Genomic DNA, 15,242 nt, shown 5'->3' on the forward strand with positions numbered 1-15,242 from the left:
TCCCCTTCTTCCTCTCGACTTGATCATACCATTCCACCCAAGCCATCCATTCCTAACTATGTTATTTCACTTTTCTAACAAGATCTCTCATCCTCTGACCCACTGTCACTTACTATATACCTACTCTCTGTGGTTCTTCAGGTTGTGGGTTGGTTTTCAATGACTTCTCAGCTAATCGCTACATGTAAGTGAATATACAACATATTGGACAACATTATTTTAATTATTAAATTAAGGATTAGTTCCTGGGTTATATTTCTATATACAGAAGTATGTATAGTACATGCATTATCTCTGAAAACCTCAAAGTCTACTCCTAGTAACACAGTTTCTTCAATAAGTCCACACCTCCTAATCCTTCCCAAACAGTTCCACTAACTGGGGACCAAGCAATTGAATGTGAGCATGGGGCATGGTGTTCTCATTCAAAGCAGTACTCTTAGTATACAGGAAAAGGTTTTGATTTTATGAACAGCTACATAGATGAATATGCTTACCAGATCTAAAAGTTATACATTTTATTCTTATGGATAAGGATGTAGTATTTCTGAAAGCACTGTAGATCTATGCCTGACTATTGCGGTGAACCTCTCATGAGGATTATGACTCATGATTTTAAAACTGTAAAGGCCCAATTAAACTCACCTTTCTATAAGTAGCCATAATTATGGTATCTTATCACACCAATAGGAAAGTAGTGAAGACACTAAGTATCAACATTCTGAGAAACAAACCAGAAAAACACTGAAATGTGAATATACAGGAGTAGAACAAAGAAAGGATGTAGAAAACTCTACAATGATAATTATAAAGTAAAGAAGGATACTGAAGTGGATATCATAAAATGAAGAGACTGTGTGTGCTCATGAATTAGGAAATTAATACCATGAAATGGCAATATTCAAAAGTAGGAGCTATAGATTGAATGTAATTACCTTCAAATTTCCAATGATCTCTTTCACAGAAATAGAAGAAAATAAAGAACAAAAAATTAAACAAAAATAAAAATCCACCTTCAGAAAACTTACTGGAGCTATCCTGAGCACACTAGACCTACCTAACCATGTGAGACCACCTGGAATCCTCAACTACCTGATCTTGGATCCTGCATTGTTCCTCAACTGGAGTTGAGGCCACTCCCAGAGATCTGTCTATCCACTCGGGGCCATCCTGAGTCCCAGTGGGCTGGATTGTTGATACCATCTCCAAGCCTATGCTAAACAGGCCTCAGCTGGAGAGAGCCAGTCCCTCTAGATCTGCCTATCCATGCAGGAACATCCTGTGTCCCACAGTACGGGATCTTTGATACCCATCGCGGGACCTATGCTGGATCCTCATCTTTGCCCCCATCCCCAGTCTCATGAATGAGGAGAGACATCCTAGAGGACATCGATGACCCAGAGCTACAACATTGAAACTCTGAACCCCATAATCCACCAGTGGAGTACCACATATATAGAGATACTAAACTGCACCTACTGGAAGAAGTGATGGGAAGATGGTGATACAAGAAAACACCTAACAATAGAAAGACAAGCATGACACCACCAGAATCTAGGGAATCTTCACCAACTAGACCTGAACACCCCAAAGCAGATGAAACAGAAGAGAATGACTAAAAATATATAGTCATAAAAATGATAGAGGCCTTCAAAGACAATGTGAGAAAATCCCTTAAAGAAATGGAAGAAAAACAAAAAATTGGAAGAAATGTACAAATATCTGAAAGAAAGTATGGAAAGCCAAGAAAAAACAAACAAGAGAAGGGAATAGTTGAAGACTTGTAAACAATAAAGATGAAGATAGTCATTTCATATTCATCACAGGAGAAATCCATCAGGATAAATTCTAAATTTTGAACATCTATTCCTGAAACACAAAGGACCCACATTCATAAAAGAAATGCTACTAAAATGCAAAGCTCACATAAAATCTCTCACACATATCGTGGGAGGCTTGAACACTCCACTCTTACCACTAGACAGGATCACAAGTCAGAAACTTGACAAAAAACAAAAGAACTAACAGAAGTTACGTTTCAATTGGGTTTAACAGACTTCTATAGAACATTCCATCCAAACAAAAGAATACACATTCTTCTCTGCTCCACATGGAACTTTCTTTAATATCAACCACATACTAAGTGACATAACAAACCTTAACAGATACAAAAAATTGGAAAAGTCCCCTGTATCTTATCAAACCATCGTGCTTTAATGTGGAATTCAACAACAGCACAAATTGCAGAAAACCTACATGCTCATGGAAATTGAACAATGCACAATTGCACCATACCTTGGTCAAAGAAAAAATAAACAAATAAATTAAGTACTTATTAAATTCAACAAGAATGAGGAATCAACATACCCGAATTATGTAACACCTTGAAATCAGTGCTACGAGGGAAGTTCATTACACTAAGTGCCCACATGAAGAAAACATAGGATAATCACATTAGAGAATAAATAGCACAAATGAAAGCCTCAGAGCAAAAAGAAGCAAAATCACCCCGGAAGTGTAGATTCCATGAAAAAACAAATTTGAGGGCTGAAAACAATAAAATAGAAACCACAAAAACAATACAAAAAAATCAATGTAACAAAGAGTTGGTTTTATGAGAAAATCAATAAGATAGACAAAACTTTATCCAACCTAACAAAAAAGCAGAGATAAAACATGCAAATTAACAAAATCAGAAATGAAAATGGGGACGTAACAATGGACTCAGCGTAAATCCAGACAATTTTCAGGTCATGATTTGAAAACCTGTACTCGACAAAATTTGAAAATTCAAAGGAAATGGACAAATATCAGTCTAACTATCACTTACCAAAATTAAATCAAGAAAAGATAAACAACCTGATTAGAACTATGACACCTAAGGAAAAAAAAAAGCAGTTATCAAAAGCCTTCCAACAAAAAATATAAATAAAATAAAATAAATCCCAGGGCCAGGTGGCTTCAGTGCAGAATTCTACCAGAAATTCAAGGAAGAACCAATACCAATACTCCTCAAATTGTTCCACTAATAGAAACAGAAGTTTCATTACCAAACTCTTCTTATGAGGCTACAATCACCTTGGTACCCAAGCCACACAAACACACAACTAATAAAGAAAAGTACAGACCAATATCCTTCATTAACATTGAGTCAAAAACACTGAATACTGGCAAACTGAAACCAAGAATACATCAGAGAAATCATCCTCCATGAACAAGTAGGCTTCATTCCTGGGTTGCAGGGATGGTTAACATACAAATATCTATAAACAGGATCCACCATATAAACAAATTGAAAAAGAATAACCACATGAACATCTCCCAAGATGCTGAAAAAGCATTTGACAAAATTCAACAACCTTTCATGATAAAGGTCTTAGACAGATTAGGGATAATAGGAACATACCTAAACATAATGAGAGCAATATACAGTAACCCAAATGCCAACATCAAATTGACTGGAGAGAAGCATAAGGCAATTCCTCTAAAATCACAACAAGACAAGGCTAACCTCTCTCTCCATATGTCTTCAACATTGTACTTGAAGTTCTACCTAAATCAAAATTTATATGAAAAAAAGACCTTGTACAATAAAGGAACTTCAGGATGCATCAATATCCCAGACTTTAACTTCTACTACAGAGCTATAGTCCTGAAAACAGCTTGGTATTGCCACGAAAATAAAAGAGTTGTCCAAGGAAATCAAATAGAAAATCCTGATATTAAACCACACACCTACGAACATGTAATTTTTGAAAAACAGCTAAACGTACACAATGGGAGGAGGAAAGCATCTTCAACAAATTGTGCTGGCACAATTGCATTCTGGTGTGTAGAAGATCGAAGATAGACCCATGCCTATCACCAGGAACAAAACTCAAGTCCAGATAAATCAAGAACATCAACATAAATCCAGCCACACTGAACATCTTAGAAGAGAAAATGGGAGGTACCCTTGAACAAATTGGTACAGGAGAGCTTCCTAAACATAACTCCAGTAGCACAGACATTGAGATTGACAGTTATTAAATGGGACCCCCTCAACTTAAAAGCTTCTGTGAGCAGAGGACACATTTGACAAAACCAAATGGCAGCCCAGCGAGTGCAAAAAGATCTTCACCAATCCTACATCTGACAGAGGGCTTATCTCCAAAATATACAAAGAACTCAAGAAACTAGTCAACAAAACACCAAATACCCCTATTAAAAACTGGGATAGAGAACTGATGAGAGAATTCTCAATCTTGGAATTCAAAAAGGCTGAAAGACACTTAAGAAAGTACTCAACATCCTTAGCTATCACAGAAATGCAAATCATAACAACTTTGAGAAACCATCCTACTCCTGCCAGAATGGCTAAAATTAGAAATAGCAATGACAAATTATGCTGGAGAATATATGGAGAAAGGGGAATATTACTCCACTGCTTGTGGGAGTGCAAACTTGTACAGCCATTTTGGAGATCAGTATGGCTATTCCTCAGGAAAATGGGAATCGTAAACCATAGGACCCGGCAATGCCCCTCTTAAGCATGTACCCAAATGAACCACAACTGTGCCACAAAGACATGTGCTCAACTGTGTTCATAGCAGCATTATTTGTAATAACAAGAATCTGGAAGTAACATGGATTCCCCTCAACTGAAGAATGGAGAAAGAAGATGTGGTACATCTAACAATGGAATACTACTCTGCTGAAAAAAAGAACAAAGGAATCTTGAAATATGCAGGCATGTGGATGGAACTTTAAGGAACCATCCTGAGTGAGGCAACCCATTCACAGTAGAGGAACTTCTTATGTACTCGCTCATATATGGAATTTATACACAGAGCAAATGATCACCGGCCTACAATTCACACGATCAGAGGAACTAGGATACAAGGAGGATACTAAGAGTTTCATATAAGGTCCCTCACAGATGGGGAAGGGACACATTCTCCTGAGTACTTGGAGAGTTGTGGGAGCCAGTGAGTGGAGAGGGAACTAGGAGAAAGAAAAGGGAAGGAGAGGAAAGCACATGGGACTAGGAATATTGTAACGTGTTCGGTTTTTTCGCCTGCCGCCTCCCGGTCTTGTCCCGTTGCCATGTCGCCAAATAATACACAGAGACTCTGTATTTGATACAATACTGTTGGCCTGGTTACTTGTTTCTTATTTTTTTTATTTTTTGACATAGGGTTTTACTGTGTAACTTTTATCTGTCCTGGAATTTACTCTGCATACCAGGTTTACTTTGCAAATCACAGAGATCTGCTTGCCTCTGTCTCCTGAGTGCTGGGATTAAAGGCGTGTGCTACAACACCCAGTTTCTCTTTGTCTCTTTAAAACCATTTTATTTTTTTCCATGTCTACATATATTTTAAAACACACTGTAAACCTTTAGAGGTTTTTCTTAATATGAATCTGTCTTTACTGTAAATCTTTATCTTTGTCTGGCCATAAGTCTTTTATCTGGTAAACAACAACATTGCTAAAATGAAAGTCATAGCTGTGTCAGCCGCGGTTTACCAAAGATGGTGGCGGGTACTTTTACCGCCAGCACTGAGAGCTGTGCTCACCGCCTTGGTCTGCGCTGCCACCCAGAAAGCATGCTGCCGGCTTGGAGATGTGGTCACTGCCATTGCCATCTCTCATACACACCAATAAATTGTTAGCAGAGTTATTTAAAAGCTGTGCGGTTTTTTGCCGTTTATGCTGAGTCAGGAACCTTCCCTTAAAGGAGCCGCGCAATCTGCCTGTCTCTAGCAAGTCAGAGTCCAACTGAGAAAAATGCTGCTACCAAGAAACCTTGCTTGTCTCTGTTCTTTTGTTTGTAAAACCTGTTTTTAAGCTTTTGTTAAATTTTAAGTGGAAGTTCTTATTAGCCACGTGGGCGCCATTTGTAACAAGTATCGTTTTTCCACCCGCCGCCACTCTTGTCCGGCAGCTGCACCAGCCCCAAATAATACACAGAGACTCTGTATTTGATATTATCCTGTTGGCCAGTTACTAGTTTCTTATCGGCTAGCTCTATTTTAATTATTAACCCATTTCTGCTAATCTATGTATTTTCACATGGCCTTCTCTTACCGCAGAGGCGGCTGGCATCCGGCTCTCTCCAGACTCTCCATCTTGACTCCTCCTTCCTACTTCCTATTTCCTCCTTGTCTCCTAGTCCCTCCTATCTTCCTTTCCTATTGGCCAACAGTGCTTTATTATTAACCAGTATGAGAAACATATACAGAATGACATCTCCCATCAGAATATTGATTCAGGGGAGGAACAGGATAGAGAGAGGGGGGAGAGAGAGAGATCATTAAAAAGGGAGCCATTATAGGTTTGAAGAGAAAAATGGGCCATATGGGCCAATAAATTTAACAGATGCATAAATCTTCAAGAATGACCCCCAAAAATAATTTGAGCATAACTGGAAAGTCTACCATAAATGCCCTTCCCTGGTAATGAGATCAATGATTAATTTATGCATCATCATGGAGCCCACATTTAGTAGCTGATGGGAACACAAACAAACACCCACAACAAATCACTGGGCCAAAATTGAATCCAGATACAGAGAAGGAGGATAAGACCAGGTTGCAAAAACACACAGAGACAGTACCTGAAAGAAGAGGAGCTATTGGGTCCCCAGAATGATAATTGTGAATCCAGTATGGGACTGACTCAGATCCCCTGAACAGGAGTCTCAGCAAGAAGGACTGCGCAGTTTAAAAGTTCTCATACAGTGGAAACTAGATGTACGCCTGGTGCACAAAATGAATTTGCATGCACATCCTCCATGGAGGGATACTCCCTTAAACCTAGAGACAGGAGAGAAGTCCTAGTCGCTACTCCAAATGTTTGACATATTTAGATGACCCTCCTGGAGGGCTTGAACCTATATGTGGTGGGGGGAGAGGTTGATCGGGGTGAATATGAGGGTGGGAAATAGGGGAAGATGGAGGAGGGAGGGAAGTAAGGCAAGGGAACTGGGATAGATAAGTAAAATAAAATATAAAAACAAATTAATATAAAAAAGAAAAATAATAAAAATCGTAAAATTCCTATAAAAGCACAGAAGACTGTGAAGTCAATGTTATCCTGAATGAAACAAAAGCAATGTTGACTATATCACAAAAGCTGATTTGAAATCATACAACAGAGTCACATTAGGAAAAAATTCATAGTACTTGCACAATAACAGTCACATAAACTAAATGAACTGATTCAATAACCAAACCCATGAAGCTATAGATACCTGCTTTTTGACAAAAGTTTCATAATCATAGTCTCTATAACAACTAAATGCTTTGAAAACTAGTCATATTTGGAAGAATTCTCTCTTATTTTATACAAAATTTTATTCAAAATGGTTAATGACTTTAATATGTGTGTAGAAATTTTGAATGTAGAATAAGAAAATAAGATATAAGAATAAGAAATAAGATATAAGAATAAGAAAATAAGATATAAACATAAGCAACAACTTTCTGAAAACGTCTCCAATAGAATGTTTAAGTAGGAATCCATACAATTCAAAAGACAGCAACCAATTTACCAGTCTATACATAACTTTCAAAGTGAGGGAAATCTCTGCCAACTATTCTTCCAACAGAATATATAACTGTCAATAATACGTAAAGAGGTAAAAGGCTTAAACACTGACTGAAAAATAAGCAATTCTATCAACATGTGGGCCAATAAATTTAACAGATGGTTTCCAAGAAGTAGAAAAAGCTATATATCCATACCCATCACAGAATAATGTAAATGTAGTACTTATTTGGTCTAGATAATAAAAATCTGGCATCAGATACAGAGGAAAATGCAGAGAGATCAAAGAGAAGGAGCAAGCAACCACCACTCCTTACCTCCTTCCTGTCTCAGGAGACAATAAACAAATTCTTGTTTTTCTGTGTTTTTATTCAGATTCTGCTCACTTACGTCAATTCCTACCTCTCTGTATAGACCTCCAGATCTGTACGATTAACTAGTGGAAAGTTCCATTCTCTGAGTCGCAGGCAGGCTTCATTTGTACAAGCAAGATTCACCACAGAACACTAATTACACTTTCAAAAGTAAAGTACATTAATTCATATACTATGGATATTAATATGGCATAATTAGGACTATGTATGATGTTCCTATAATGTGTGTGTGTGTGTGTTCAAATAAACTAACATTTCCATGAAGAGCACATACCCAAATATCCATGTTCATTGTTACACTGTTCAAAAAAGCACTAGGATATACAATTGTCCTAGTTGAAGACAATAAGTGAATGAATAAGGAAAGTGTGATGATACATTTACTTATTAAATTCTCTAACAAATATAAAAATAAAAAATAAATCCCACCATAAATAACACCTTGAAGACAGCATATAAATGAGATAATATCATCTATCTGAATTTCTGAAAGATAGATATACATACACAATAAAGTATACTCAGCCATACGATGAATGAATCTATATTATTGGTATGAAAATGGAGATGGTTATACTGAACAATTAGGATACTTTAGATAAGCACTGTGTTTTCTGTCATATGTTGAACCAAGTTTTGAAAAAAAACAACTATAGATGGTAATTACTTTTTGTGGAAAAGACTAAGAGAAGATAATGGATGTTAAATATCAACATTGTACTTTGTATACATGTATAAAAATGTTATAATGACTCCATTATGCCTGCTATCTATTACCTCCTCTACGGCATTATGGACCATTACCCCTCTGGAATCATAAACTCAAATAAATATTTTTTCTATATGTTACTCTTATCATGATATTTTATCACACAGCAAAAGACTAGTAACTAGGACACAAGCTACACCTTTGGAAAAAGGCATCAAATTATACATTCATGACTGTGTGAGCATAAATGACCTTGGTATTGCATCCAGAGTCGACTCAGTGGATTGAATCAACAACACTGATCTGAAATATTTTAGTGGTAGGAAGACACAATCAGTAAGCACTAGAAGAGATAAAATCAAATCTAGTACAGTTGATGTGTAGAGAATCATGGGAGAGGAAATTCCTCTCTTACTTGTAGACAGAGTTTGGAAAGTTGAGTAAGTCTGGCATCAAACAGCATAGTGCAGTACGAGTAGAAGTGTATATTTGACATCTATTATGACAGTGTGTTGTCATGTACAATACTGTGATGTATCCAGCCACACATTGTAACAATTTAGGTAGTACACGCCAATTCTGGGGCTTATTTCAGTCTTGTCAGAAAATTTTATTACTGTGGTGATTATACACATAAATGAGTCACTTTTAACGATAGAAAAAGCAGAGCTCACCCACACCTTATAATTTTCAGTCCTAAATAGAAGACCCAATAACTAGTCCATTTCCAATATTCTCTGAGTCAGTGAGGTAGAACAAACTTTACCTAGTGCTGCGATTTGGAACATTCCTATTGCTCTGGCACCTTAATACTCTTACCATTGTAGTGGGGACCTCAAACTATAAAATGATTTTCATTGCTACTTCATAACTGCTACTGTTGAGAATCATAATGTATGCATCTGAATTGCAGGATATCTGATACAGATCCCTAAGAAATGGTCATTCAACTCCCAAGGGGCATGACCCACAGGTTGAAAACCTCTGATCTGGTAGAATACAGATCTTAAGTTCTGTCTAATGTGTATACTCAGTCCTCAAAATGCTTTTGACTCCACAAATATTATCCCAGTGAAATTTAAGATACACAACAAGCCAATGGACACCCTTAGGTTTCAGTTCAACAAGACTCATGTATTTAGTCCAAATGTTGTGAGACAATGACGTTCCCCTATTCAGTAGTTTTGTAGATAATAGAGCCTGGGGTTGAATGTCCCTTGAAGGCACACGAAACCCTTTTTCTTTCAAGAATTCTTCCACTAGGGCCATTAAAATCAACACCCATTGAGTAATATTACAGTTTTTGTTATGTGAATAAAAACATATCTTATTTCACAGGTAGCAATAGTATGAAAAAGGAGGGTGTAGTAAATGAACAAAAGAGTGTTTCATGAGCCATCAATTTCTGCAATGGTATTACAGAAATGAAACCTGCAAAAGTTCAGTCCATAGCAGGAATGACATTGACATCTATTACAAGGGTCCAGATCCTGTTACAGATTTGATGGGGCTAAGAAGACTACAACATTTATTCTGAGTATGAGTACCTACATTGAGTATTATAAAAAGGATTTGGTTTTTCTCCCTTTCTCTTCCAGACCTTTTGTTTTTTTGTGTTGAATCAACAAAGAAGAGATAGGAAGGCTTCAGACAATGTTCCACAATCATTCTTCTCATGGGTCAAAAAATTCAGGTAACAGTTCTTAGTACATGTAGGATGCATTCTGACATGGATATGTCTTTTAACGACTATGGAAACTCTTATGACTATGGCAGTGATTATAAAGTAAAAACACTTAATTGAAGTGGTGGCTGAGAGTGCAGAAATTCAGTCCATTATCATCATTGCGAGAAACTGGTGATATGCAAGCAGACAAGTTGCTGAAGACATCTTGATCACAAAGAAACAGGACATGGACTGAGGCAGTGGGCATGGTTTGCTCCTATAGGAGACATCAAAGCCATACAGTGACATACTTAACACACCTCTTAATATTGTCACTACCCATGAGCTTATGGGGACAACTCCATTCAGACTATCACACTTGGGGTAGCATTAATCTCCTCACAGACTTTAGACCCTAGGATTACCAGGTTATTCACAAAGGGCTTAGTGCTTCAGAGAGTTTATATTGAGTTGGCTCAGGTTTTCATTCCTCCAAGGGTCTATTGCCTGCATGGAATGCTCCACTGGGAAAGTAAGCACTACATACTGATAAATGACTCATCTTCAGTGCACACAGGATTGTATTTGACACAAAGCTTCACTGAGTGTGCCAATAATCCTTAAAGACAATGAAAAATCAACCCCTTTGGGTAAAGGTTATGTCCAAAAATTACCGAGGTCTACTATGGCACAGGATTCTTGTGTGGACCGTGCATTCTCATCTACTCACAACTTGTAACTTGTAAGTTTGTGATTGTGTTCCTGTTTTCAAGAGCTTAGTAAATATTATCTGGAGGTGCCAGAGTATGTCTGCTACAATATAACATGAACCATGCTATACTTCTGCTTTACATGTACAACATTCTCCCCCTCTCAGTCAAGGGAAAATCAAAATTCTCTTGTAAAGTTTGTGCCTGTAAATCTTGAAAGGTTCTCTGATGCACCAGTGACTTTTTTTCTTAACATTTATTTACTTATCATGTATATAGTGTTATGCCTTCAAGGTAGAAGAGGGCACCAGAGCACATTACAGTTGATTGTGAGCCACCATGTGGGTGCTGGGAGTTGAATCTCTGGAGGACCAGACAGTGCTCTTAACCTCTCAACCACTCTCTAGCTCCACCACCACCACCCACAAGCCAATAACCTCCCCAATCCACATGACTTCACACAGTTCTATACATCTATCCATTGGCTCCAACCATGCTGCCCTGATGGCTGCTTCTCCTCACACATGGCAGATCTTCTCTGGCCAATGAGATTCAGCAACTATCATCCCTATAACTGGAATGCACATTCTCCTTGTCTGCTGCTAGAGGGAAAGACTCACTACCTTCACCTTTTCATTTCCAACCTGAAGGCTCCAGGAGGCCATTCCAGGGAACTGGGATTCCCTGAAAAGAACATCCTCCCTGCATTTCATTTTCTCAAAACTAGCCTTGGCATGCCTTCTCTTATCACTTATCATTATGGACATGCTAAATACTGACTTAAGAAGTAAGTGGCCACTGCACATCCCTGCACTACAAAGAAAGCTCTGGGGAGCTAAAACTATGATGGTATCACAGGTTTTTGTGGCATTTGCTTTTGGGAGTTTCAGACATATTGCCTGAAGCATGAGTTGGAGAGTCGTAAGGCCTAGGTCATGCTTACTTGAGATTGCATTGTCCATACTAAGTTGCTTGCTCATCTGGACAGATGGCTTGGCCTCAGTTGGGATTTTCCCTTGTTACGTACAAGTCAGTTGCAGGATGGTCCCTCCCTCCACAATGCCTCCTTCACAGAAGAGTACCCAGGAAAGGTGAGCACACTGACTGCCCATTACCTAGGCCTTGCCCAAGGCAAAAACAATCAGACATACAGGGTGCCTGCCAGATCAGTGACAGGAATTCACTTTTTTTTTTTCAAATTTTATTTGTTTTTAAATTTATTTTATATAACAAAGTCCATTTAAATGAAAACAAACATTTATAGACAATATTTTGGAATGTGGGCATTGTTCTTTCCAAACTACTTCCTGCTGGTAAGGGGCGCTGTCACGGGGGATTCGAAGAAGCTTAAGAAATCCTGGCTGTAGTCTGTAAGGCTGCTTTGTCCAGCTATTTGAATGCAGGATACCTCATACTCTGTTGCAGGTTGTCTGGTTTGATCAAACCACATTAGTCTGTAAGGAATCCACATCTTTTCATTTTCTGTGGAAACAAAAGTAGAAATCCTTTTCCCAAGTAACTTGTACTTGAACTTAAATTTTGGAGTCAAAGCATCTTTTTTAATTTAATTTATTATTTTACAAGTCGATCACAGTTCCCTCTCCCTCCCTTCCTCCTTCCCTCCTTCCCACCCTCCCTCTTTCCCTCCCTTTTACCCTCTCTTCCCTCTCACATGCTCTCTAGCCACCCTCCCCTCCAATCCCCCCACCCCAATTCCATATGTAGGGGAATGCCATCCAGGTGGGGTCATGTAGATCTGACAATTCATGTGAAGTAGGGACTAGGGCTTCTCTCCTGTCTGTAGATTAAGGCAGTTATCCCTCCATGGGGGATATGTTCACAAAGTCCTTTTGTGCACCATGGATACATCCTGGCTCCACTGTCTGAGGTCCCTTAGACTGCTCAGTCCTTCTGGCTGAGCCCCATATTCAGGGGGGTGGGCAGAGTCAGTCCCATGCTGGCTTCCAGCTATCAGTCTAGTGGCAATTAGCTCCTCTTTCTTCAGGTAAGCTGTCTGTATGTGTTTATGCCTCTTGGTCTTGTCCTCTCCATCTGCATCTCGGTTCTAATTCGACTCAGTGTTTATGTATGGGTGTGTTTGATCCTGTTTCCAACAGGCATTAGTTGAGGGCTCCATGGAGAATTTAGTTGTTGATCTCACTCTCCGGGAAGGGCATTTATGATAGCCTTTCCATAAAAGCTCGAATTGTTAGATGGGAGCAGTCTTGTAGTTCTCTAGACCATTCTTTGTGTTCAATTTTATCTTCAATATTGGCTCCCTCTTTTATGTTCTCTCTCTCTCTCTCTCTCTCTCTCTCTCTCTCTCTCTCTCTCTCTCTCTCTTCCCTATCTTCTATTCCTAAACAGGCTCAATCTTCCTGATCACACATGTTTTCCTCTCCTCCCCCTCTCTTTCTCCTACTTCTGTCTCCATTCACTGCCCCCCACTTCCCCTGTGCTCTGGGGGACTTGTCCCTTCCCAGTTCTGTGAAGGGCTTTATATCAATCTCTTAGAATACACCTTGTACCCTAGTTCCTCTGGTGGTGTGAATTATAGGCTGGTGATCCTTTGATCTAGGTCTAAAATCCATATATGAGTGAGTACATACTGTGTTCCTCTTTTTGTGACTGGGTTACCTCATTCAGGATGGTTTCATCAAGTGCCATCCACTTGCCTGCAAATTTCAAGATACCATTATTTTTTTCTGCGTATTCCATTGTGTAGATGTGCCACATCTTCATTAACCATTCTTCAATTGAGGGACATCTAGGTTGCTTCCACGTTCTTGCTGTTACAAATAGTGCTGCTATGAACATAGTTGAACAGATGTCTTTGTTGCATGGATGTGAATTCTTTGGGTATATGCCTAAGAGGGGGATTGCCGGGTCCTGTGGTAAACTAATTCCATTTTTCCTGAGGAACCACCATACTGATCTCCAAAATGCCTGTATGAGTTTGCACTCCCATCAGCAGTGGAGGAGTGTTCCCCTTTCTCCACATCCTATCCAACATAATTCATCATTGGTGTTTCTAATTTTAGCCATTCTGACAGGGGTAAGATGGTATCTCAAAGTTGTTTTGATTTGCATTTCCCTGATAGCTAAGGATGTGGAGCATTTTCTTAAGTGTCTTTCAGCCTTTTTGATTTCCTCTATTGAGAATTCTTTCTTCAGTTCTACACCCCATTTTTTAATAGGAATATTTGGTGTTTTGTTGACTAGTTTTTGAGTTCTTTGTATATTTTGGAGATCAGCCCTTTGTCAGATATAGGATTGGTGAAAATCTTTTCCCAGTCTGTGGGCTGCCGTTTGGTCTTGTCCACTGTGTACTTTGCCTTAAAGAAGCTTCTAAGTTTGAAGAGGTCCCATTTATTAATAGTTTCTCTCACTGTCTGTGCCCCTGAACTTATGTTCAGGAAGCGGTCTTCTATAACAATTTGTTCAAGGGTACCTCCTAATTTCTCTTCTAAGAGGTTCCATGTGGCTGGATTGATGTTGAGGTCTTTGATCCATTTGGACTTGAGTTTTTTGTTTTTTTTTGGGTTTTTTTTTTGTTTTTGTTTTGTTTTTTTTTTTTTTTTCAGATTTATTGAAAATGACAGAGCAGGATCAAATGGCCCCACTGTAGGCTGAGTGACCTGCAGGTTGGAGAGACTGCCGAAATCCAGAAGCTTCAGCATTTCCTTGGTGTCAGGATCCACCTTAATGATTTCCTAGTCCAGGGCTGAGACCTCAGGAACATAGATATCTCTCCTCTCTCTCTCTTCCTCCTGCAACTTGATAGAGATGCCTCTCACAGGGCCTCTCTGAATCCTCTTCATGAGATGCATGACATAGCCGGCTATCTTGTTGCAGAGTTTCTTGCTGGGGATAATGGCGATCTCCTCGCACACATGCTTGTTGGTGTGGAAGTCATTGCCCAGGCGTGTGTAGTACTTCTCGATGATGACCCGGGCCGCCTTCTTCACATTCTTGGTGCGAACACGGCCCATGTTGACGGGTCCCAGTAAAAGAGGAAACAGTGGACTTGAGTTTTTTTGCATGGCGACAGACATGGGTTTATCTGCAGTCTTCTACACACCCTTATCAAATTCTGCAAGCACCATTTGTTGAAGATGCTGTCCTCACCCCATTGTATTCTTTTAGCTTTTTTGTCGAAAATCAGGTGTTCATAGGTGTGTGGGTTAATATCAGGATTTTCAATTCGATTCCTTTGATCTACCTGTCTATTTGTATGCAAATACCAGGCTGTT

At 39.0% G+C, this 15,242-nt stretch overlaps 1 protein-coding gene across 1 annotated transcript; it reads right to left on the bottom strand.

Moving 5' to 3' along the window:
• Positions 1 to 14,612: 14,612 nt before the first annotated feature.
• On the bottom strand, positions 14,613 to 15,000 carry LOC127217530 (40S ribosomal protein S17-like). The gene has a single exon (XM_051178533.1). It carries the CDS (start codon positions 14,979 to 14,981, stop codon positions 14,703 to 14,705), a length of 279 nt encoding a protein of 92 aa, XP_051034490.1. The 5' UTR covers positions 14,982 to 15,000; the 3' UTR covers positions 14,613 to 14,702.
• Between the last annotated feature and the right edge of the window lie 242 nt (positions 15,001 to 15,242).

The sequence above is a fragment of the Phodopus roborovskii genome, unplaced genomic scaffold (genome assembly GCF_943737965.1).
Source record: "Phodopus roborovskii unplaced genomic scaffold, PHOROB, whole genome shotgun sequence".
In the NCBI taxonomy this organism is placed as follows: domain Eukaryota; kingdom Metazoa; phylum Chordata; class Mammalia; order Rodentia; family Cricetidae; genus Phodopus; species Phodopus roborovskii.

Bases quoted from the DNA above. Each gene is read 5' to 3' on its own strand.
- LOC127217530 (XM_051178533.1), bottom strand. From the start codon at position 14,981: ATGGGCCGTGTTCGCACCAAGAATGTGAAGAAGGCGGCCCGGGTCATC.